Raw genomic sequence first — 23,042 nt, 5'->3', positions numbered from 1 at the left:
GTTCCCGGCGTGCTTGGTTGGCAAAATACGTAGAAGAATGACTGGCACGAAAATAGCGTTTATTATACTCAGTAGTACGGGCTAATATAGTCAATGTGGCGTTACATTTTGCTCAACACTGGCACTGGTTATTGGACGTTTCCCGTAGCACACCACGAATAGGGACATAGGCGGGGGACAGCCCGGTTCCAAACGAACAACGCCCACAAACAATCGCTCAGTGGCAGTTACAGTTTATGCAAAGCCCTTGTGTTACATCGTGCTACGTTGACTATTTGTTCGCAGCAATGTACAGATCCTGACGATTACGATACTGCTGAAATGAATAGATTCCCAGCAGACTAGACTCTGGCCATCAGAAAAGCCAAAATACCCAACCCGAAAGCTCACAAATATGGAAGTGGCACGCACAGCAAGTTTGAAACACACCACGCGTCGATTATGAGAAGCTCCGTGCGCGGCATCAGACACACAAGATGTGCGCACGGATCGCATCTACACGGAGTGCCAACACCGATACACAAATTTTCAGCTGTAACAAAATAACGCTTTCAACCTTTTCACTGCAGGCACGGCACCAGACGACACCCCACAACACCCACCGAACACCGCGGTTGTCTTCGTAATAACTTAACCGAACTGAGTGCGCGGGGACACGGCAATCCCATCTGCATAACGCGCACAAGACTGACTGTGGATAGGAGTCACTTTCCGGACATTTTCCGATCAAATTTTAACGAGACGCATCCCTCAAGCCCTACACCGTTAGTACGGTCCCAGCCACTCGTCGTCACTTGGCTCCACTGCCGCGTCCTCCGGCTACCCAGCCGGCAAACGTAAGCCCTCGGTTAACACACAGCGCGCCGCGGGCAGCCTCCTGCGCACAGCTCACCTCACGGCACCTCTCACTGCCCAGCACCGCTCCAGAAACGAACCCCGGCAGTCGGGCGGGCCCCGCTGGTCGGCGGGTAGACGCGTCTTCGTGCCTCGGCGGACCCACTAGATGTTACCGACGTCGCCGGCGGGCGGGGCGTTCTGCTGGTTACCCCGGAACCACGGCGTCTCCTTGTAGAGGAACCACATGTTGGACGCCCACAGGAACGTGTTCAGGAAACCAAACAGCTGTGGAGCGGACGGAAATACATGGCTCGGTCATTGTGGTCCGATTTTAATGTGACGACTCATCCTGAATTATACAAAGCACTTTTGTGTGGCTTTAACTAATTTTCCGCCACACATTTCAACAGCAGGTTTTCGCAAGCCGAGCAAACTCAACACAGAAGTCCTGTGATGAGCCCAAAAACATTAGAACAATGTTGTATAAATGTACTTTCTCTTCAAGAGTTCGACATTTCAAAGCTTTCGATTGCGGGCTATCGTAAGCATTAATAGCAATCCAAAGTTCCTCTGTTTCTACTTCAAGACAAGATATCCAGGCCTTCAACTCACCAGTGAGATATTCAGCTTTCCGAAGGAGCCCTTGAAGTCGCCGCTCTCGAATGTGCAGGTGACGTTGCCCTTGCAGACCTGGTCCATCCAGACCTCTGGGTTGCAGCCGTCCTTCAGGGTGCCGGCGCCGGCCGCCCACGCCGAGGCGGCGCACAGCCACAGGAAGGCCAGCAGGCCGTGAAGCAGGAAATCCTGCCGGATCGCGAGCGTCAGAAAACGCCCAGATATGGACCCACCGCCTGGGCTATTTCCGTACCCACGACAACCTGGGGGGGGGGGGGGGGGGTCGGATCCGACCCCCCCCCCCCTGTTATCTCGAGAACCAATGGTCGTATCGAGCCCCGCGAGGCGGCGTTCGAAAGGTCTCTACGAGACCTTCCCTCTACGAGACCTTCCCAAAGCACTCTTAATATTTTAAGATTGAGGTCAACTTTCGGGTCAAGGTCAGGTCAAAGGTCAAATTCTGGGGTTTTGCATGATTAGGCTTACGGACAGCGGAATCGATAGCTGCTGCTCGAAAATCACCAAAAATGACCTCAAAGACCTAGTGAAGGTACCATGTGCGTATAAGGGTCATACTAAGTACGGGTCAAGGTCAGGTCAGGTCACGAAAGGTCACGGTTTTCACTATCTGCTACATGGGCGTGCGACACATGCTTTATGGCTTATTTTTCACGCCGAATCCGATGGTAATGGTTATATGTGACCCCAAGTCACTGTTCTGGTGATAAGTGTGCAGTGAAAGCATAACAAATCGTTTATACCATACATAACTGAACGAGGGCTAAGAAAAAAGTCAAGTTTTCAACTTTTTATTTTTGACATCAAAATGCTTTTTTTTCTAGACGAGCTTTGTCCCAGGAATATAGTGGTGCCATTTGTTTTCACATGCGATGTTCAGAAGTGCCTCTAATTCACGAAAATGCTTATGACGTCACCATGCCCTACGCATGTTGGAGCTTTTTTTACAATTTGGGGGTCTAAAATCAAGATAGACAGTTGAAATTTGGGACATCTAATGTTCTAATAGAGCTCTATAACACATATTCCGGTTTTTTTGGAAATTCTGAAAATTTTGGATTTGATAAGCTATTTTCCAAAAAATATAGTTTTTTGAATTTTTAGGGGTGAAAAACGCATTTTATGGAAAATCCGAGATAGCCATTTTAAAAGAACTCGTTGAGCTGCGTCTATTCATGTCCCTAATTTGCAATTTGCTTTAAACCTTGATTTTAGGCGATTTTTTAACATTTACTACTTTTTGACTGAAAACGCCATGTAGTTACATCACTAAAATCGATATATCTCAAAAACTTTTGAAAAAAAAAAAATTCTTAAAAGTTACACAGCAGACGTCAAATTGATGGGGGAGAAGTTATGTTAAGTTTTCAAGTTGATAGCGTAAGCGGTTCATGAGTTATTCAAGAAAAACGGAGGGGGGGGGGGGGTCGGATCCGACCCTCCCCCAGGCGGTCGCGGGTTAAACCGTCACAGGGCGGGGCGATATGAGGGAACCGGGAGGGTACTTAATAATTTAGACGATTCTTCATCAGAAATGATTTTGCTTCGAACGCAATGATTGGTTAGGTGAAGAGGAATAACAGAAGACGCTGTTTCCCAACCTAAACACTGCCCGTATGTCGTACAATATCATGTTACGAACTTACGATAGCGGAGCAGCTATACATAATCCACATCTTACAACTGAGTCACCGGTGAACAAAGCCCTGATTCACTGATTCGATATCGCTCGAAGCCGCAGAGCGTCACTGAAACACCGTCGTTACTTAACACTTGAACTCCAAACCAGTCTTGCTTTACTGCAACTCTCATATCAACCGTCCTTTTTCTTCTGCCAATAATTAAAGCAAAACAATTTATTCCGGTAAATCCAAAAGACAGCTGCCTTTCCTTTGCCTTACTTTCCTTTTGTGCCTACAATTGCGTTGTAAAATACATAGTTTGAACGAATAGTTTCACGTTGCAAATGCAAACAAATTCAGATCGGAATCACGCCATAAATATAACGCGGTACAATGAGCATAAAATACCACCTCTATCCACCCCCCCCCCCTCTCGTCACGCGTGCCGACCGACTCACCGCGGTGGGGAGCGAGTCGCTCTCCGAGTACCGCTCTCCGTATAGGGTGTATCCGGCCAGCGCGGCCATCGAGTACAGCATGCAGATGACGCCGATGGCCACGAAAAACTCGGCGTCCGATGAGGTGTCCGTCTGAAAGTGGAACCGGCCTTCGACTGCCGGCTGGGTGCACAGCTGCTTCTCTTGTATCACGGCATCCAGCCTGGCGGCGAATGGGCAATAACATTACAATTAGTATCGACTATCGAGTATGGCGCGACATTCGATGCCCCATTGTATTTGTGCGGAAAAATTATAGCTTATTTTATAAGCAACGAAGACTGAGAGGCTCAACGATGTCTTTTCTTATCTATTATTTAAGCACAAATATTCAAAGTTCACGTAAGAATAAAGAAAGTTCAAGTACGAATATACAAAGTTGCAAAGGTATTTTAGGAAGCGAAAGTAAAACAAGCGATAACGATCCACCTGTTCTCTGAAAGAGTAGGTACCTCAGATTTCAAACCAACATGTGTCTTTGTTCCTAAAACATCTGGGGTAGCTAACTATAACATATACGCCTGTTTTCGAATCGTCCATCATTGATCCGTAGGTCGCTCGGTTCCAAGCCCTCCACAGAGCTTCTGGTCCGAAATCTCCAGTTATACGAGTCCCGGCATCGATCCCGATTCGGGGCGCGCTGGCCAGACCGCCGCAGAGGTCCAACTGAGCGACGGGGCCGGTACAGACAACACACCAATCGATACGGGTGACCGCCGGGCGGCGACAGCTGAACCAATCATCCCGACCGACCCGGACGGGCGTGCCGCATCTCTCGGCCGTAAATATTATATGTAGGTGCGCAAAGTCGGTCTGACAGTGTGAGTCGTGACTGACTGTGTGCCAGGCGATATGGATTTCCACGCCGAGCTTTTGGTTTCGGTGAACGGTTCAACAACCGATCATGTCTACACGCAAGGCGTGCTTTTTGACCTGGTGGTGGTACCCTGATCCGTTGGTCCATTCGTCGCCGTACGTCGATTCTAATCGTCTGACTTGTCTGCCAATCTGTCTGGCTTGCCTACCATTCGTGTACCTGTGATCCATCCAGTCTTTTTTATCATGTTTGCCTTGTATGATTACCTGTCTTTAACGGAGTCGCCTACCTGAACGGGTAGCTGACCTCCTGCCGCACCACGGTAGCGCCAGTGTCGTTGCACGGCGGCTTAATGCTGGCGTGAAACGTGAAGTACGTAGAGAAACTGGTAGTGGTCGCGAACGCCAGAATCGCGAAAAACTGCCGGAAAGGAATGACAGTGAAAGGTCGGACAAAACTGTAAACACATGCACACATTTGAGCTTGAACAAACTTACAAAGAAAGGGAGGAAAACAATGATAAGCTCTGCTGTATTGCCGCAAAAGGATTAAAAGCATTCAGACGACACCAATGGGTGTGCACCGTGCGCACAACGAACGAACACCGGTACCGGTAATGCCATGAACAACACACTACGCCACGGATACGGAATGTAAATGGACACGACTGGCCGACTGAATCGTTACAGCACCATTAATATAACAGTGATGTGCAGGGATTACTTGTCAAAATAATCATCCACGAAAATATCATAACATTACATTATCGACGACACGGCTTATGGGAACACATTTGCTTTTCGTAGTTAGGTATCGTGAACACTCTGATCAACACGAAAATGCAAAACACATTTAGCTAAAGGATTTTTTCTTATTCAGCGGGATTTGTGTTTGAAATGGTAGCCCTTACATAGGCAACTATCAGAACTCGGCTTTCCGCACAGTCAGCACAGTGTGCTCTGATTCAACTTGATGCCATGGTCAGATGATGCCGTTTACGATTTTTGCTCAATACCGCACCGAATGAAGAGGCTGCTTCAAACTCTGTGGTGATTCATTTGGTTAACGGCGACAATGAAACGTGAAACCGATTGCAACGTGAAACGTGCAACTGAGACCTAAAATGTTTAATAGCCGGAGACCAGATAAGGTCGTTCATATTGCAGATACTGCCCGCAGACTTCCGCCAAGACATGCAGGGCTTGGCCACGGGCATGGTGATCGGCCCAGAAAACAATCCTTCTGGCAAATTACAGGCACAGTATTTTTCGGAAATTGCACGCGACAAAACATAGGGATGTGCAGTGTGCATTTGTAGTGCTGTTCGACGGGGAACGAATTTAAGAAGCCGTACAATGTCGGTGTTATGGCTTATTACACCGGTCTTTACGGCTTGTGTTTGAAATGTGATACGGCTGATAGCGAGAGTTAGAAACCGACAGTACAGCAATGGTATAGTGGGTTGGGACCAAGGTTGGGACCTGGTGTAGGAACGAACCACAAACGACAAAGAAATAGAACGCTGCCGTCGGACCAGCGGCATGCAAGTGCACACAGTGCGCATTCACTATGTACTGCAGTCATATGTCATAGAGACATAGACAGTCACACTTAACCCTCGCATGTGTAGGGGGGGGGGTCGGATGGACCCCCCCCCATGGTTTTTCGCAAATAACTCGCGTAAAAAGCGGCCGATCGCGACGAAACTTTCAGTACCCTCGCATTGATCAATTTTACACCTACCCTGAAAATTTCATGACCCTGACCCAAATGACCTTTGACCTGTGACCTCTTTTCCGAGACCATGTTTGGCCGGAATCGCGATTTCGCGTATGTCGGCTCGCACTAGCCGCGTGTTTGCAAGCTTTTCGTGGTTTCAAACGTTCAAACATGTGATTTGATGTTACTCCCGTGTGTGTCAAGGTCACCTGAAGGTCAGGTCAGGTCATTGACCTTTGGTGACCTCGGGTGACCTCGGTTCACTTTTTCGAGTTTTACATGTTTCTAGGCTAGTTTTTGGAGCTGAATTCGAATTTAGCAACCATTTGAACATTTACGAAGTAGTTTTGGTGACTTCGTAACATGTTACGAAGCTGTCAGAGGCGGTTGACACGTACTACGAATACCCGTCACGACGCCTACTTGTTGACCTGACCTGACCTGACCCGACCTGGTCTAAATGCTTCAAGACATCATCTGTGATCAAAACTAACACGATATTCGTGATCAGCACCCCGAAAAACCCCTTAGCAGCCACACATTACGACTTTCTAACAGGTCCCGATTTTCCCGACTTTGGGTCATTGACCTGACCTGGAAGGTCAACCAATGACCTAAGACCTTAAAATTGGGTATCATCGGCTTCCTCTCGTCACGGGCAACACGCTCGTTTTTTCCGCGAAGCTCTAGCTCGATCAGGGGCCAAACGGCAAGGGGGGGTCCAACCGACCCCCCCCCCCCTACACATTAGAAGCTGGCAAACGCCGCACACATGCGAGGGTTAAAACACACAGCATACAGTAATAGTCAAATTATAAAGAAGCCATTTCATTTTTAGCCTTTTCATCAAATTCTCAAGTATCACATTTATAATATGTGAGAGTGTTAACTAATAGCTCTGCGTGTGTCCGCTAGGTGGCAGGCCGGTAGCGAGCATCTGACCGGTCACTGCGCCAATAAACAGTACGCGGCTAGACACGAGCGAGTGCGTTTGTGCAGACGGAGCGCGGACGAGTACGAGAGACGGAGCGAACTCACACATGGCGCAGCCCGACGAGAACCCCGGCGGGGGCCCGGCCGCTAGTGACGATGAGAGTGAGCACGGTGCTGTGGTTGCCTTACCAGCGCAGTGGTTAAGTCGATTGACACAACCTGATAAACTCGACCTCTCTGTGGACAGAGGAGCCGCCTTCAAGACGTGGAAAACGCGATGGACCGACTTCGTCACACTTTCTGGCCTGACCGCACAGCCCAAGGCAGTGCAGTTGGCGATGCTGCGATCCTGCCTCTCGGACGACACCGTCCATATCGTCGAGAATATGGGGCTGTCAAGGTCAGACGGCGAGAACGTCAGCAAAATCATCGAGAATCTGGAGCGACACGCTATAGGACAAGTCAGCCAGGTGATGCAAAGGCGAGCATTCAACCTGAGAATCCAACAGGACGGCGAGACATTCGACGACTATGTGACGTGTCTCAGAGACTTGAGCAGGGACTGTGGATATTGTGATCGGTGCAGAGACAGCCTTATTCGCGATCGAATTGTAGTGGGTATCCGTGATGCGGATGTCATCAGGCGTTTGTGTGCCATCCAAAGTCTGACTCTGGACGAGGCGATAAACATTTGTCGGTCAGAGGAGTGTGCGGCGCGCGACGCCCTTCAGATCGCGGACGGCAGCGTTGGCCCGGGCGTGGCGGCTGCGCGGCGTGGCCGGTCGGTGGTGCCGCCCGCGGGCACGGTCGGTCGGGGTCGGCGGCCGGACCGTGACGTCACTGACCGCGTTTGGACTGGGCCGGTGGACCGGCGTCGGGCACAGCCCGCCCCTCCCCGTGCGGCCCGGCCCGCTGCCGACCGGCAGTCACGTGATCGCCCGGGCGAGGCCTGTCGCCGCTGCGGCCGCGGGCGATGCCGGGGAGAGAACAGCTGCCCCGCCATTGACAGCGAGTGTTTTCGCTGCGGTGAATACGGCCATTGGGGCCGTATGTGCGACAGGAGACTGGGGCCGAGAAGGGCCAATGCGGTATCCGTCGGTGAGAGCGCCTGTGAAGACGACTGTACTCAGCTGAATATGGTGACGGTGAACGGTGTTCAGCACAGATCGGCGCCGACGGTTGCAGTGGACGTGTTCGGTACCAGGCGCGGGAAGTTGCGAGCTCTTCCAGACACTGGAGCCGACATCAGCCTGGCCGGCCCTGAGTTTGCAGAGACGTTCGGCCGTGGTCGCATGACACCTTCAACAGTGCGTCCGATGGTGGTCGACGGCCGATCCTGTGACTCCATAGGCAAGGTGGAGGTCACAATCAGGATGGGAGACATCGAAGTCAACGAGCAGGTCCACATCATTCCTGGAGTCAAGCGTCTGATCCTGTCGTGGAAGACGACGCAGCGCCTCGGCATCATTCCAGAGGACTACCCCGAACAGAAGTGGAACATTCCTCAGGACATCACGGCAGCGGTATCGGCGCGGCGGACAATCACACGGCCAGCCGAGCGGCAGACGGCGGCGCTCGGCCCGCCGGTGGAGCGGCAGACGGCGGCGCTCGGCCCGCTATCCGAGCGGCAGACGGCGGCGTTCGGCCCGCCGGTGGAGCGGCAGACGGCGGCGCTCGGCCCGCCGGTGGAGCGGCAGACGGCGGCGCTCGGCCCGCCGGTGGAGCGGCAGACGGCGGCGCTCGGCTCGCCGGTGGAGCGGCAGACGGCGGCGCTCGGCCCGCTATCCGAGCGGCAGACGGCGGCGCTCGGCGCGCCAGCGGAGCAGCGGGCAGCGCGGACCGGCGCCCCAGGGCCAGCGGAGCAGCGGGCGGCGCCGGCCAGCGCACCGACGGAGCAGTGGGCGGCATTGCTCCGCGAGTTCAGCGACGTATTCAGCGAGAAGATCAACATCATCCCAGGAGAGAAATACAAGATTGTTCTGAAGGAAGACGCTCAACCGTACGCTGTTCATGCTCCTCGGCGCATTCCGTTCGCTCTCAGGGAGCCTCTGAAGAAGGAACTGGATAAACTGGAGAAGGATGGTATGATTATACCAGTGACGACACCGACAGAGTTTTGTGCACCAATTGTCGTGGCTCCCAAAAAGGACGGAGGCATCCGCATGTGCGTCGATTTCACGAAGCTCAACAAATCTGTGCGCAGAGAACTGTACCAGTCTAACACCCCGGCAGAGTGTGTGGCGTCGATCGTCGACTCTGCGAGATGGTTCAGCGTCTTCGACGCCTCCAAGGGGTATCACCAGTGTCCGCTGGAAGAAGAGAGCCAGCCACTGACCACATTTATAACGCCCTTCGGGCGTTTCATGTGGACGAGGGCTCCATTCGGAATCAGCTCGATCTCCGAATTCTTCAACCGGAGGATGGACGAGTGCTTCAGAGACATCCCAGGCATTCAGCGCATCGTCGACGACGTTTTGATCTGTGGTGCTACCAAAGAAGAGCTGGAGGACCGTGTCCGGCTCTTCCTGGAGAGGTGTCGCGCGCGCGGTGTGACGCTGAACGTGAAGAAAGCGCAGCACATGCTACCGGAGGTGCGCTTCGCAGGCTTCTTGGTGACACATGGTGGTTACAGGCCGGACCCAGAGCTGCTACGAGCCATCGCCGCCTTCCCTGAGCCACAGAACGTGACGGACCTGAGGAGTTTCTTCGGACTCGTTAATCAAGTCGCGCCCTTCTCGGAAGAAGTGACGCATCATCTGGAGCCACTGCGCCACCTACTGAGCACCAAGCGAAGCTTCTGTTGGGACAACTGCCACCAGTCAGCGTTCGAAGCAGCTCGACTGGCGCTATCATCGACAAGGAGCCTGGGATACTTCGATCTCACCAGGCCGACGCTGCTATCTACTGATGCCAGCAGACTTCATGGACTGGGTTTCATCCTTCAACAGAAGCAGCAGAACGGAGAGTGGCGCGTGATCCAGGCTGGGTCACGGTCACTGACGGATGCTGAAACGCGATATGCCACAATTGAGCTGGAGCTCTTGGCAGTGGCGTGGGCAGTCAGCCGCAAGTGTCGACTCTTTCTGAGTGGAATGCAGCACTTCGACATCCTGGTTGACCACCGTCCATTGATCAGCATATTGAACTCCAAGAACATGGACGAGATTGAAAATTCGAGACTACAACGCCTTCGAGGGCGTATCAGCATGTACAACTTCACGGCAAGCTGGACGAAGGGGAAGGAGCACCAGGCAGCTGACGCCCTGTCGAGATCACCTGTCGACTCTCCGACGGCTGAAGACGAGCTGGCTGAAGACGACACGGTAGCCAGCATCAACGCAGTGGTATGCAGCGCTCTGGAAGAAGCACAGTCAGACATTCGTCTGGATGACGTGCGGCGCGCGGCCGACCACGATGAAGAGGCCAGGCAGCTGATCCAGACGGTCCTCACTGGCTTTCCGGCGAGTAAGACGGACCTCCCGGAAGTCATCCGACCGTACTGGGCAGTGCACGATCGGCTGACGGTGGAAGACGGTGTTGTTCTGTGTGGATGTCGGCTAGTCATACCAAGACCGATGCGAGCAGCAGTTCTCACTGAGTTACACGCATCACACATGGGGAAAGAAAAAACGAAAAGTCGAGCGCGCCAGGCCGTGTACTGGCCCGGCCTAGATAATGATATAGAAAATATCACGAGAAGATGTGCGGCATGTCAAGCGGAGCTGCCGTCACTCCCCAAGGAACCCTACCTCAGGAGGAGTCCTCCTTCACGTCCGTTCCAGCACCTATGTACAGACCTCTTCCAGCACGCGGGTCAGTACTTCATGGTGGCGGTGGATCCGTTCTCGGGGTGGCAGTTCTCACGGCACCTGGGAAGAACGATGAAATCAGCTCGGGTGATCGCAGAGCTAAAAAGTATATTCTGCACGGTGGGAGCACCCGAGACAATCTTCAGTGACGGTGGCCCACAGTATACGTCTAGGGCCTTCAAGCAGTTCATGGAGCAGTGGAAAGTGGAGCACGTCATCTCATCGCCGCATTACCCTCAGTCAAATGGACGAGCAGAAGCTGGGGTCAAGGCCGCAAGCAAGCTGATTCGCAGGTGTTGGAAGTCGCCTGGTGGATTGGACATCGACGCGTGGACCCGCGGCGTACTGCAGCAGAGAAACACACCGGGACCGGGCGGCAGGAGTCCGGCTCAGATAGTGTTCGGCCGACCAGTCCGAGACACTCTGCCGGCTCACCGACGTGTCTTCGATCCTCGCTGGCAAAGATCGGCTGATGAAGCTGACACAGCTGCCGCCGATTTGAAGGACGACTCAGAGCGGCGCTACAATCAGCACGCCAGAAATCTGCCTGTCCTGCGCGTCGGCAGCCAGGTGATGGTGCAGAACCACGTCAACAAACGCTGGGACCGCTCCGGAGTGATTACTGAAGTTGACGGCAGGAGGCGGAGGTACTTCATCCGGCTCCCCAGCGGACGTGTCCTCACCAGGAACCGCAGGTTCCTTCGCCAGCGATACGCTTACTCGGAACCGCACGCAGTCAGCTCCCCGGCGGTGGAAGAGGAGCAGACGAGACTGAAACCTGCACAGGCTGCGCAGCAGCTACGACGGCAGCAGCAGCAGCAGCAGCAGCAGACGAGTCTGAAACCTGCACAGACTGAGCGGCGGCAACAGCAGCAGCAGCAGCCACTGAGGCGATCGACGAGAATAAAGAAACAGACGCGCAGACTCATCGAGGAAATGTGAAATATTCCCCGACTCTGTCGTTAGTTTGCGAATATTTCATGACTGTGTAAGGTGAATGTTCTCAGCAACTTGAGTTATTACCCAGGGAGTGAGGTGTTTGGTTCTATCATTGCGGTGTTCTGGTGTTAGGCACTTTCTGTGCCGCTTTGAACTGTCCGTTGAGTTCCGTCTATTTTGGACTAATCGTCTTTTATTTTCTGTATTTATTTTTCGTTGTTCACCGCTCTGGTGATTTGATTGTCTCAATGTTTATTCATATATTTAGATTGAAACTGGTGTGGGGGTGTGAGAGTGTTAACTAATAGCTCTGCGTGTGTCCGCTAGGTGGCAGGCCGGTAGCGAGCATCTGACCGGTCACTGCGCCAATAAACAGTACGCGGCTAGACACGAGCGAGTGCGTTTGTGCAGACGGAGCGCGGACGAGTACGAGAGACGGAGCGAACTCACACATAATATAGTTTTTTCTATCAGCATAATTGTAATGCAAAGATATATTAAAAAATGAATGAAAATGCATACATTTAAAACAATATACTTACAAATTGAAGGACCTTCATGAAGCCCTTGGGCTCCTTTACTGCATCAAGGTTTAGTTGAACCATTTTTGCTGTCTTCTAAAGTCCCACAAGTCTGAAACACATGTTTTAACATGAAACACACAAATTTCAGTACCTTTATCTAATATGTGTGTATAACAAAATGCTAACAGGTGGCAAGTGTAGGATGGATGCTTTGATGTTCCCATAAATCCCAAACGCTGAGATATCCCTTTAGCATTATCCTAGCCGTGCGGTAAACATTTGCACGTGATCTTTCCTGCACTGTTTGTTTTCCGGCACGGGTTGATGACCTACAGTTCTGGTGATTTTTTGATAAAAATCTTAAAAAAGGTGATTTCAATAATTAAATTGTGAGTTTCTGAATAGATATTAAACGACGTATGGGAAATATCTTACTGAACTTGCTCTGGGAAGAAAAATGGAAACCGAGGTCCATTTTTATGGACCTCCAAAATGGACCTCCATTTTATGGAGGTCCATTATCTGATCTTATGAATCTCACATTTCTTTGTAACTTTGATGTCAATGCAAATATTGATTGAAAATGTTAGAGCATCATCAATACTTCAATAGGTTGAGGTAGGTATTTATGTACTTCGAAGTTCGACCTTGCCTCGACCCTGAATTTGAGCAGCCAAAATGCTGCCTATTCCGATTACAAGCATTATATTCTACAATTACAATTAGCCTACGCTAAACAAACTGCGCTTATGATGATTGAGTCGACGTATCTACCTTATCATGTAATTAATGTAATTATTTCCCGTTTCACACAACACACACCGTCAATCGAATTGCCGGAATGATCACAAAAGTAGCGACATCGCCATGTTCGACGCAATAAAGTGAAATATCGTAGCAGTAATCCTTCATATGGCAGCAAATAACATGCAGTGAAATGTGCGCAGCATAGACAAAAAAGATTCAAAGTTACATCAACTTATCATTTTGCAATCAGCAAATGACGTCAAAGATATGAACAAATAAATCACGTAAATAGATTTAATTAAAAAGTTTTTGCACCTGGCTGTCCAAACAAAACAAGTTTTCAGGAAAAATCTAGTATTTTTTTCTACAATACTTCGATCATATACCAAAGTTAGACCGTAAAACAAAATTTTAGTCGCATTTTAAAAGGTAAATCTTTGGTCGTCATCGGACCAAAGTATATTATTATTCAATGTCCTAGCTCCCATGTGATAATGCGGGATTTAAAATGTAAGCAAAAACACATTGAGATGTGAGAAGATTCTGAATTGTTGGACGCAAGAGCCAAGCTGCTACGCGCCCAAGGCTATATAAACCAGGTAGAACGCTCCCGACGAAAAAGTGGTGACAAGCGATAATTAGTAGCCGCGACCCTCTTTTGTTCAAAACTATATCCGCAAGCAGCATTTACAGGCTAGCGGAAATCGACCAATCGGCGTTCGGCAATACTCAACGCTGATTGGCCCGATGCTCGTGACGAAATTGCGGGGGACTGCAGCTATTCCCCTATGGCGTTTAATAGACTTACGGCTTTTGAAGGGGATTTATACCAGTTTTTGTTGGGTTTGAGGCCATTTTTGAGCTTGGATATTCTTTCTGTGACTTTTGACTGTGTAATAACGACATTTAATCATAACATTTCTATATACTACCGGTGTCACATCGACCAAAAAGACCGTAAGTACATGGGATAGACGGACCACTGCTGATGGGGCCACACATGCCGGCGTGTGGTCATCGGAGGCCCATGAGGGCTCGACATAGGCCCTTCATGGGTCGGTATAGGCCCGGTGGGTCCAGTGCAAGCCTATCAGGGGCCGGTGCTGACCCAACAGGGCCCAGTGACATATAATGTAAGGCCGTCTAGGGACGTTGAGGGCTCATGGGGGCCATATAGGACCAATAGGGACCACATAAGCCAATCAGGGGCCATTTAGGCCAATAAAGGCACTTCAAGGGACTTGAAAAGGTCATTCAAGAGCTGTGGTGGGCCCATGAGAGGACGGCACTGGTCCAGCAGGTGCAGTCAGGGGATGTTGTACGGGTTTCTCAGTGGCCCATTTGGGCATATCAGTGACCAATTTAGACCCAGCAGTGGGCTTTGTAGACCTATCAGGGGCTGGTGATGGTTCATCAGGGGCCAGCGTTAGTCCATCGGGGCACGGCATATGCCCATCAGAGGTAATTGCGAGCCCACGCTGAACAATGATGGCCCTTCAACGGCCCCATGGATCTACATTGACCCATGGGCCATGATGTGTCATGTATGCCCCTATGACAGGCCTACTCAGACCCCTGATGGACGTTCCCGGCCTCTGATGACCCTATGCTGAATGCTGATGGGGCTCTAAGAGTCTCCAATAACCCTTCGTCACCCCATTATTACCATACGCTGGCATTAGGGACCCCACATCAGCCGCAGGGCAGTCCGTACCATGACAGCATGTCTTTTCGGCCGATATTTCATGGGTAATATTTATCAAAATCATGATTTTATGGTGCCATTATATAGGTAACAGTCATAAGAAATATATTTCAACTCGAAAACAGCTCGAAACAGCATATAATTTTAAAGAAACCCCTCCGAAATCCAAAAGCCTATTCGGGTCCATAGAGAATAACTGCGGTCCCCCGCAATTTCGTCACGAGCGTCGGACCAATCAGCGTCGAGTACCGCCGAGCGCTGATTGGTGAATTTTCCGCTAGCGTGTAAGTACTGCTCACGGAACAAGAGTTCGTCGACAATCCTCCACAAACGTCTGTCACCATTTTTCATAATGCTAAACAGCCGGAGCGTACCCCCCTGTACGCGCCCTAACCCAGAACAACAACAAGATTCTGAATTCTGAGTAGTTGTCTCGGTACTGTCTATCGATTAATTGACTTTATTCGCCGTTTACGTACTGAAATTTACGGACGACGGTGAAAACAGGGCGCCTATATTTTATCAATGACCATTGAAGTGGTAACATGCAACTAAATGTCCTTGAGTTGTACAGTGGCCTGGGTGGGATGCACATGGCTATGAAAGGTAAGGCTCAGCCCTCGGGCTGGATTTCATTTATCTGACTGTCATGTGAGTAGTTAAGGTGATCTTTAATTAATAATTTCGTTGAAATATGTAGATATTTCAAGTATCATTTTAACACGAAGTTTTTCATTTTTCCGATGTCAGTCAGGCACACACATTTGCATTGGTATGTCCAATCCATTTATGAAATGTTTCCATTTTCGGAACAACGTTTCAGGAATGGATATGCCGTTTCCAAAAATAAAAATGGTCTGCTCCATAAATGGAGACGCTGTGACCGGCATTGCTACCTTTTAAGCAAACTGGGCATTGATGCCATTGATTGGTGCAATTTAGTCTGCAAAGTATGGCATTTTCGACGAGAGCTCGTCTGTGCGGGCTTGTTCAGCTGGTGCGGATTTGGTGTGGTGTGGTGCGGATTTTGGCTTGGTACAGTGCAAATGTAGTGTAGTGGGGCGCTGGATTGACTTTGCGACGGACATGACAGACCAGATGAGATAGATGAGGAAAATTGAACAAAAATATTGTCAGAGCTTCGACATGTAATTGAGTGTGCTCTTGGGTTGAAATGAGTATGCAGTGGTCAGAATGGATTATGCCACCGCTGGTGGTCCCATGATCACGTGGTTTGCCCGCAAGCTCTCAACACGCGTCACGCACGCACCGCTCGGCTCTGCGCAGCTCTGCGAGGCGCCGGCGGTAGAGTGAGAGATAAGCAAGGTGATGGGAGGATCACGAAATGTGCATGGCCGATGGCAGGGCTAGATTACCGTTCCACCGCCTCAAGCAGTCAACTCCGAACGATTTATGGAACGATTTATCGGGTAGGCTAGACGCAGCTAATATGTTGCATCGAAAGAATCTGGCTGCTCATGCATTTTGCAACATTCGTAAACGAGATGCGCTTGGCTCATGTGAGAGTTTGGCGTTGTCGCTGGGTGGTAGGACGAGACGCACATAGCTGATGGCAGGCCTTGAAAACGGCCACTTCGCCGCGGCTAAGTAGTCAAATCCGCTGTGAATGACTTGCCGATCAGAGTTGTACGATACAACGGAAGACGCAAAATGCATGCATGAGATGATTCCACATTTAGCCGTTGAGTGTTCATATCTTTATTTTTATAACTGGGTAATGGGTATACGCTGTCAAGCCGTTTAGCTAAATGGCGATGTTTGACAGTTGACACCATTGGGGTAACCATGGAACATAGCACAATAATCACCCTGGAAAAACCACCAGGGGCAGGTACTGGATATGGTTTTTGTACAGGGTGCGTCAAGTTTTGATACCTTACACCTACTCGAGATAACTTTTTTCACATTGAAGAACATTTATTTCACAACGAACATGCAGATACATATATCATTCGACACATTGGTTGTCCTGGCCTTTATCGGCCGGTGTCGGTGTAGCCCGTCCCCGGCCAGGCCGAGGACGGCGCCGGTAACATCGGCTCGGAGTTCGGACCGTCCCGGCCCCGGGGAGATCTGTAGGTTACCTCCCCGTCTGGGGAGTGCTATAGATTACCTCCCCAGACGTCCGTCCGGACGTACTCGAGATAACTTAGTATATTTCCATTATGCTTCCAAATATCGCGTTCATGAGAGCGTCCTCCCTCCCTGAGGCGGGGATTAGCTGGACAGCTGATCTTGACTCAGAGGGTGACTAGCCTGGGTGATTGTTTACCCAGCGATCGGCACATGAACTACGGTCTAGACATGGGGGCCTAACTTGACAGTTCGGAGGTGCGTAGTCGCGCAATTAGCATCTTCTAAGCTGACAACACACAGAAGGACGTTGCCTGACACTTACTTCTTACCATTAAGCGCTGGTGGAAAAATTTTAAGGAGAAGGAGCATTGTCGCTGGCATTGCGCTAGCGTATGTAAAGGAATCCAGGGGAAGTCGCGGCAACACTGACCAACCTTTCCACTTACAATCTGCTTACCCATAACTATTTGCACTAACCCACAGGAAGGTAGCAGTTACCCCCCCCCCCTCCCTTCCCCCACACCCAAGTAAAGGTCAAACTGGTGATGGCTGAAGGATTCAAAGACCAAAGGTCATTTGCCTGTGTTATGTACTATATTTAAAAGAATCATTTTTTTTGTGGATTTCTTTCTAACTTACGAGTAAAAGTCATCGGAGAAACGACGCTTTGTAGCATGAGTTATAACGATGAAAAAAACGGCTTTCAGCCATATTGTATGCCCATGCCCCATGTGTTAATATATTGCGTGCCATGTTTCACCGTATCCACTGCCACCTGCACCGGACCATAACGTGTCCTGAAGACTGTGTTCTGCTATGATCCTCAACTACCCCGTTTCTGGTCAGTTCTCGCACCTAACAGCACCTGCTGCCCGTGTCCACCAGACTGCGGCGTTCCTCTGGAGGTGGTGGCGGCAGTCGACATCAACACGACGGCCAACAGCGTGTACCGACACAACTTTCCGGGCACGCGCCACCTGCAGCGGAACATCCAGTCGTTCAGCGCCGCCGAGCTGGACAAACTGCGGCCCGATGTGATTACAATGAGCCCGCCATGCCAGCCCTTCTCCAGGTGAGGTGTGCGAGAAACACAGCTGGGTTTTACTTTTGTGTTTTTTATTGGTGTTCATGTTCTCAACGCTGGTATATCCAGTGTTGTACCATCACATATAAAACACAAATGAGACCGGCACAAGCTTTTGTCATGTCGAGAGGTAATCGACGGCTGACATAACTCAAGTGCGAGCGTCAACTGCGAATCAATAAATAACATCGGCAAGTACACACTAGTCGCTTGATAATTATATGAGATCGCGATTTTGATCGGGAATTCTGAGACATGTTGCTAAATGCAAATCGGAATAGAAAACCGCGCCTGCAGTTAGAAGATTTTCTTGCATGTCCTGGCTGCCCCGAGCTCACGCTGTTGCGTTTTGTCGCTGCGTAAGAATTGCATCTGAATTTTGATGACTTACTGATCTTGGTCTGATCCTGTCATGGAACGGAGTAAATAGGTTCACATTTTGGTGCCTGAGTTGACTAAATCACTCCGTTATCCCTGTAGTTTAGATGATCTTGCAGGTGGGACCGTCGTCACCGTTCTCGCACATGGTGTTGGGCGGGCAGTACTTTTTGCCGCAGCCCTTGGTCTTCTTTCCGCGCCGGCAGAGGGCGCCACTGGGCGTGTCGATGCAGGTCAGACCGTGCTGACACTCGCGCACCTCGCACGTGTTGGGCAGACAGATGGGCGAGCCGCCACGAATGTAGCAGTTGGTGCCGCGCCGGCAGAAGAAGCCCTCGCAGGAGGGGACGTCGGGCACGCAGTCGGGTCCGTCGGCAGTGTCCTTGCACTCCTCGCCGGCCGCGCACTTGATGTGGGCGCACGTCTTGCGCCGGCACACAGGGCCGTTGGGCGTGTCCTCGCAGAACTCCGTGTCCTTACACTGCAGGTTTTTGCACGAGGGAGGCTCTGGAACGCACACGTGGCAGACTTGTACCTCGCAGACCTCGTTGGCGCCGCACTGTTTGTTGCACGTCTGGGGGACGAATTCGGTCGGCTTTTTGCCGTAATACGCGGCGGCGGCCGAGATGGCCATGAGGAGAACTGCGCTGCGGAAGATCATGGTGAGGTGTCTGTGGCCGGAGAGGTGGACCGGGGGCAGTGGGAGCTGTGCTGCTGCTGTGGAGCTGGCTCGACTTCTGAGCGCCGCTCGCCGGTTATATACCGGCCGACGCGCCGCCGGCGGTGGCCGACCGGTACGCACGTGCGTCACACACGTGTGCCAGACCGGACGGCGGCGCCGGATAACCGGTCCGTACGCAGGATGGATGGAGCATCGGCCCGTCAGGCGAGGCGCGTTAATCCCCTCGGAACAGCGGTCAAACGCGTGGGTCACGCGCAAACCGCTGTGTTCCGCCGGCTCCGGCGCGTTTGATTTCTCGCTAGGATTACATATGTAGTATTGGTTGGGAGCTCACACGTGTTCGTGGCTGGTGCGTTATGCGCCTTGCGTGGGTGGGGAGAAAGGTGGTTCAATGATCTGAGCGATTGCTTGTACTTGGGTGGCCAAGTAGGCAATCGAGCTGGAATCTTCACTCTTCAGGCGATTGTTCTCTGCTGATATTCATATTTTAATTTTTTGCTTTGTATTCAGTGACGACGAAAAGTTGTTATCGTGACCTTTTTAAATATGTGTTCCAAAGCGCGAACATATTATGTTGAATGGTTATTTATCGCAAACCATTAACCTCAGATCACACATGGGAGGAGAGAATCGGTTCACTCTTTGCTCTTAGAAAGGAACGGTACATCCCTCCTCCCCCAGAAAACAACGACACATCCCCATATTTCTTACACAAGTGACGATTCTGTAGTCCAGTTACGCTCGTTATGTGGAGCTGGAGGAAGCCTCACGGTAGGAGAGTCTTCCGGTACCACAGACGTGCCGGCGAACTTTCAGCGTGGCACTTCTTCATAACTAATGGCGGCCAACAGTTTGCTTCTGGTAGCGACAGTGCCTAATTGTTCTCTTGTATTGCATTATTCAGTGTTTTGTTGTTTTTGCAATATCTCAGCCGTTTCTGGGCCGATTTAGCTGAAACTTGGACTGTCGGTGGTAGTATATGATAGGGTAGGGTAGGGTAGGGTAGGGTAGGGGTAGGGGTAGGGTAGGGAAGGGTAGGGTAGTGTAGGGGTAGGGTAGGGTAGGGTAGGGTAGGGTAGGGTAGGGTGGGGTAGGGTGGGGTAGGGTAGGGTAGGGACTAGGGTAGGGTAGGGTAGGGTAGTGTAGGGGTAGGGTAGGGTAGGGTAGGGTAGGGTAGGGTAGGTTAGGGTAGGGTAGGGTAAGGGTAGGGTAGGGTAGTGTAAGGGTAGGGTAGGGTAGGGTAGGGTAGGGTAGGGTAGGGTAGGGTAGGGTAGGGTATGGTAGGGAATGGTAGGGTAGGGTAGGGTAGGGTATACATATGGTAGGGTAGGGTAGGGTAGGGTAGTGTAGGAGTAGGGTAGGGTAGGGTAGGGTAGGGTAGTGTAGGGGTAGTGTAGGGTATGGTAGGGGTAGGGTAGTGTAGGGGTAGGATAGGGTAGGGTAGTGTAGGGGTAGGGTAGGGTAAGGTAGGGTATGGTTGGGTAGGATAGGGTAGGGTATGGTAGGGTAGGGTAGGGTAGGTTAGGGTAGTGTAGGGTAAGGGTAGGGTAGGGTAGGGTAGTGTAAGGGTAGGGTAGGGTAGGGTAGGGTAGGGTAGGGTAGGGTAGGGTAGTAGGGTAGGGACTAGGATAGGGTAGTGTAGGGTAGGGTAGGGTAGGGTAAGGTAGGGTAGGGTAGGGTATGGTAGGGTAGTAGGGTAGGGTAGGGTATGCAGTAGGGTAGGGTAGGTTAGGGTAGCAGAGTAGGGTATGGTATGGCAGGGTAGGGTAGGGTAAGGTAGGGTAGAGTAGAGTAGAGTAGGGTAGGGTAGGGTAGGGTAGGGTAGGGAGTAGGGTAGGATAGGGGTAGGGTAGGGGTAGGGTAGGGGTAGGATTGAGTTCAAAAAGGGCCCAACATACAAAACACTTGAACACCCCGCAACTATCACCATCCCTTACAGTTCAATTAAAAACAGCTACACAATCTACCCAAATAATACAACTAAAAACACAAGTCAATCACCCAAACTAATGCACCCGTAACATAACATAAATCAAAACATACAGTTATCGCGTAAACCTGTACCTCTAGTCTACTATTATAAATCTTAAAAAGTCCGCCGCCGCCCACGCCGCCGCCGTCGGGGTTACTCCCTAAAAGGCTTATTACGGCGCCGTCGATTGACGCAGGAGGATGAAATTTTCACAACTCGTGGGTCACGTAATAAAACAGGTTGTATTAAATTTTGGGCACGATGCGGCCGGGGGTGCGCCCGTGGCGCGTGCTCATGTGCGCCATAGGGTTAGCATTAGAATCGGCATAAACACTTATTAAACAGGCTATTGCTCGGGAACGGTAAGGGCCACAGAAGTGAAATTTTCACACCAAGTCGAGCGCGTGCACTCATTTGTCGTATTAAATTTTCGAGGGTGTGGGTTCAGCGGTGTGCACGTGATGGGGCCGCGACCGGCGCCGAGCAGAGGGCACGTGCTTTAGGCTCAGTTCTTCGCTTAGAAAACTGAGTGAAAAGCATCAGAGCCAACGAAGGCCGACACAAGGCACCGCTGGCCAGGGGGATTCGCCAGTAAATACAATTAATTTGTTTTTGCAATATCTCAGCCGTTTCTGGGCCGATTTAGCTGAAACTTGTACTGTCGGTGGTAGTGTAGTGTAGGGTAGGGTAGGGTAGGGTAGGGGATTGTAGGGTAGGGTTGGGTAGGGGATTGTAGGGTAGGGTTGGGTAGGGGATTGTAGGGTAGGGTTGGGTAGGGTAGGGTAGGATAGGGTAGAGTTAGGTAGGGTAGGGTAGGGTAGGGTAGGGTAGGGTAGGGTAGGGTAGGGTAGGGTAGGGTAGGGTAGGGTAGGGTAAGGTAGGGTAGGGTAGGGTAGTGTAAGGGTAGGGTAGGGTAGGGTAGGGTAGGGTAGGGTAGGGTAGGGTAGGGTAGGGTAGGGTAGGGTAGGGTAGGGTAGGGTAGTGTACGAGTAGGGTAGGGTAGGGTAGGGTAGGAGTAGGGTAGGGGTAGGGTAGGGGTAGGGTAGGGTAGGGTAGGGTAGTGTAAGGGTAGGGTATGGTAGGGTAGGGTAGGGTAGGGTAGTGTAAGGGTAGGGTAGGGTAGGGTAGGGTAGGGTAGGGTAGGGTAGGGTAGGGTGGGGTAGGGTATAGGGTAGGGTAGGTAGGGTAGGGTAGGGTAGGGTAGGTAGGTAGGGTAGGGTAGGGTAGTGGTAAGGTAGGGTAGTGTAGTGTAGTGTAGTGTAGGGGTAGGGTAGGGTATGGTAGGGTAGGGTAGGGTAGGGTAGGGTAGGGTAGTGTAGGGGTAGGGTAGGGTAGGGTAGGGTAGGGTAGGGTAGTGGTAAGGTAGGGTAGGGTAGTGTAGTGTAGGGGTAGGGTAGGGTATGGTAGGGTAGGGTAGGGTATGGTAGGGTAGGGTAGGGTAGGGTAGGGTAGGGTTGCGTTCAGTAACATCTTAACTTACAAAGGGCTCGAACAACTCGCATGCATCACCATCATACTTTACAGTTCAATTAAAAGCAGTTACCCAGTTCTACAAAAATCATACCAATAAAATGCAAGTTTCTACACCCAAACTAATGTAGGGTATGGTAGGGTAGTGTAAGGGTAGGGTAGGGTAGTGTAAGGGTAGGGTAGGGTAGGGTAGGGTAGGGCAGTGTAGGGGTAGGGTAGGGTAGGGTAGGTAAGGGTAATTTAGGGGTAGGATTAGGGTAGGGTAGGGTAGGGTAGGGTAGGGTAAGGGTAGGGTAGGGTAGTGTAAGGGTAGGGTAGGGTAGGGTAGGGTAGGGTAGGGTAGGGTAGGGTAGGGTAGGGTAGGTAGGGTAGGGTATGGTAGGGTATGGTAGGGTAGGGTAGGGTAGTGTAGGGTTGAATTGAGTAAAATCCTAACTTACAAAGGACTCGAACAACTCGCATGCATCACCATCATACTTTACAGTTCAATTAAAAGCAGTTACCCAGTTCTTCACAAATAATACCAATAAAAATGCAAGCTTCTACACCCAAACTAATGCACCCGTTAATCATACAT

General features: G+C 51.0%; 3 protein-coding genes across 5 annotated transcripts in view; 1 reads left to right on the top strand and 2 right to left on the bottom strand.

Moving 5' to 3' along the window:
- Positions 1 to 42: 42 nt before the first annotated feature.
- Positions 43 to 13,198, bottom strand: LOC122370816 (synaptophysin-like protein 2). Of its 3 annotated transcripts, none has more exons than XM_043346745.1 (6): positions 13,153 to 13,198; positions 12,349 to 12,439; positions 4,696 to 4,826; positions 3,551 to 3,752; positions 1,450 to 1,641; positions 43 to 1,122 (listed from the first exon to the last, which is right to left on the bottom strand). In XM_043346745.1, exons 2-6 carry the CDS (start codon positions 12,409 to 12,411, stop codon positions 1,000 to 1,002), a joined length of 711 nt encoding a protein of 236 aa, XP_043202680.1. In that variant the 5' UTR covers positions 12,412 to 12,439; positions 13,153 to 13,198; the 3' UTR covers positions 43 to 999. The 3 variants fall into 3 exon arrangements, with proteins under 3 accessions (XP_043202680.1, XP_043202678.1, XP_043202681.1); XM_043346743.1 differs by having other exon boundaries at positions 13,105 to 13,158; XM_043346746.1 differs by lacking the exon at positions 13,153 to 13,198 and adding an exon at positions 12,978 to 12,996.
- A 1,964-nt stretch (positions 13,199 to 15,162) lies between these two features.
- The window catches only part of LOC122370812 (tRNA (cytosine(38)-C(5))-methyltransferase-like), a 104,152-nt gene continuing 96,272 nt past the window's right edge, over positions 15,163 to 23,042 (top strand). The window contains exons 1-2 of the mRNA XM_043346738.1: positions 15,163 to 15,388; positions 17,765 to 17,951. Of these exons, the coding sequence (XP_043202673.1) occupies positions 15,328 to 15,388; positions 17,765 to 17,951 (248 nt within the window). The 5' untranslated portion in view covers positions 15,163 to 15,327. The remainder of the gene's footprint in view (positions 15,389 to 17,764; positions 17,952 to 23,042) is intronic.
- On the bottom strand, positions 17,979 to 19,082 carry LOC122370813 (prespore protein Dp87-like). The gene has a single exon (XM_043346739.1). The coding sequence runs from the start codon at positions 19,000 to 19,002 to the stop codon at positions 18,445 to 18,447; it is 558 nt and encodes a 185-aa protein (XP_043202674.1). The 5' UTR covers positions 19,003 to 19,082; the 3' UTR covers positions 17,979 to 18,444.

Source organism: Amphibalanus amphitrite, unplaced genomic scaffold (genome assembly GCF_019059575.1).
Source record: "Amphibalanus amphitrite isolate SeventyFive unplaced genomic scaffold, NRLGWU_Aamphi_draft 001170F_arrow, whole genome shotgun sequence".
Classification (NCBI taxonomy): domain Eukaryota; kingdom Metazoa; phylum Arthropoda; class Thecostraca; order Balanomorpha; family Balanidae; genus Amphibalanus; species Amphibalanus amphitrite.
This window is presented reverse-complemented; position numbering and strand designations above follow the sequence as displayed.